Below are 1,387 nucleotides of genomic sequence, written 5' to 3'. Positions count from 1 at the left end.
CCCAGCCCCGCCCTCTCCTCCCGCCCCGCCCTTCCTCTCCGCCCAGCTCCGCCCTCTCCGCCCAGTTCCGCCCTCTCCTCCCCTTCCTGGTTAAATACCAGGAAGCACCAAGAAAACCACACTTCCCGGCGTGCATGAGAACGGCGGAGGCCACCAACCGGCGGTCGTAGCTGGCTCCGTTTCCGTGGGGCGGGAACAGCCGTGAGGCCTGTGATCATGGCGCTGTTCCCAGCTTTTGCGGGCGTTGAAGATGCCCCCGGTAGTGGGGGCTCTAGGAAAGGTAAGCATACAAAACGGCCAAAGAACGCACATGACGAGATTCATGGCTGTTTTTCGGGTTTAAGTCTCGGCCGTTGCCGTGGATTTGTTTATCCCCCTTGTATCCCACAATTCTACGCGGCGCTGCAAAGCATTGTGGGAGGGGCTGCCGGCCTGGTCCGGTGTGGGACGCAAGGGCACTTTCTGGGTCTACACTTGTACGGTTAGGGCAGGAAGAGAAAAGACGGAAAAGCGTCCTTAGAGCTGGAGCTAAGAGATTGCCGTGTTGTTGGGCTCCATTCTTTCCCCGAGCCTCACTTTACCTTTAAAAAGGAAATAATTGTATTCCGCGTCGAAGGCGACCCCCGATGACAATACTGCATGCTTTTATTACGTATTTCTAACTTTGCTGTTACACTTATTTCTAAAATGCTCATTAGGTTCCTGTCATTTTGGCAGGCCTACTGCTAAGGATTAGAATCCAAAGCCAAATCGGTTTCTTTCCTGATGGACGCAGCACGCAGTGAAAAGAACTAAGCATTTTTTCCTTGAGGACTTGCGTGCCAGTGTACGGCAATATTTTGTTTCAGCCGGAAACATCTCAAAAGGGGTGTATTGTTAAACACTGAAGCCTGTAGTGAATTCATTAAAAGACCAGTTAATCCTAAATCGTGCGTCTTACGTGGTGACAAAATTAGGACAAATTTAAAGATTCCAATTGAAGTTGGTTTTTGTTTCTTGGTACTTGGGATTTAACCCAGTGTGTTGTGCATGCTAGACAAACGCTGTCCTTTTAAATTTTATTTGGGGGGCAGCGTCTCACTAAATTGCCTAGGCTTATCTGGAGATCCTCGTCCTCCTGAGTAGCTTGGATTATGGGTATGCATCACTACAGCTGGCCTTAGTTGGCTTTTATTCACGATTTTAGAAGCAGGTACTGTCATCCTAAGAACCAGAACAGGTTCAAAGATCTTGTGGAGCCGTGCGTGGTGGCGCATGCCTGTAATCCCAGCACTTGGGAGGCTGAGGCAGGAGGATGGTTGCGAGTTTGAGACCAGCCTAGGCTACATAAGTAAGCTGAAGACCAGCCTGAACTGCATAGCGAGACCCTGTCTTAAAAAGACAAAAA

At 50.0% G+C, this 1,387-nt stretch overlaps 1 protein-coding gene across 1 annotated transcript in view; it reads left to right on the top strand.

Moving 5' to 3' along the window:
- The first annotated feature begins 15 nt into the window (after nt 1-15).
- Nucleotides 16-1,387, top strand: part of Nrde2 (NRDE-2, necessary for RNA interference, domain containing) — a 54,159-nt gene continuing 52,787 nt past the window's right edge. Inside the window, exon 1 of the mRNA XM_005390282.1 lies at nt 16-280. Within this exon, the coding sequence (XP_005390339.1) occupies nt 217-280 (64 nt within the window). The 5' untranslated portion in view covers nt 16-216. The remainder of the gene's footprint in view (nt 281-1,387) is intronic.

Source organism: Chinchilla lanigera, unplaced genomic scaffold, assembly GCF_000276665.1.
Source record: "Chinchilla lanigera isolate Chin_1 unplaced genomic scaffold, ChiLan1.0 scaffold00037, whole genome shotgun sequence".
NCBI classification, from domain to species: domain Eukaryota; kingdom Metazoa; phylum Chordata; class Mammalia; order Rodentia; family Chinchillidae; genus Chinchilla; species Chinchilla lanigera.
Note: the sequence above shows the minus strand (reverse complement) of the source record. Positions and strands in the feature narration are given on the sequence as shown.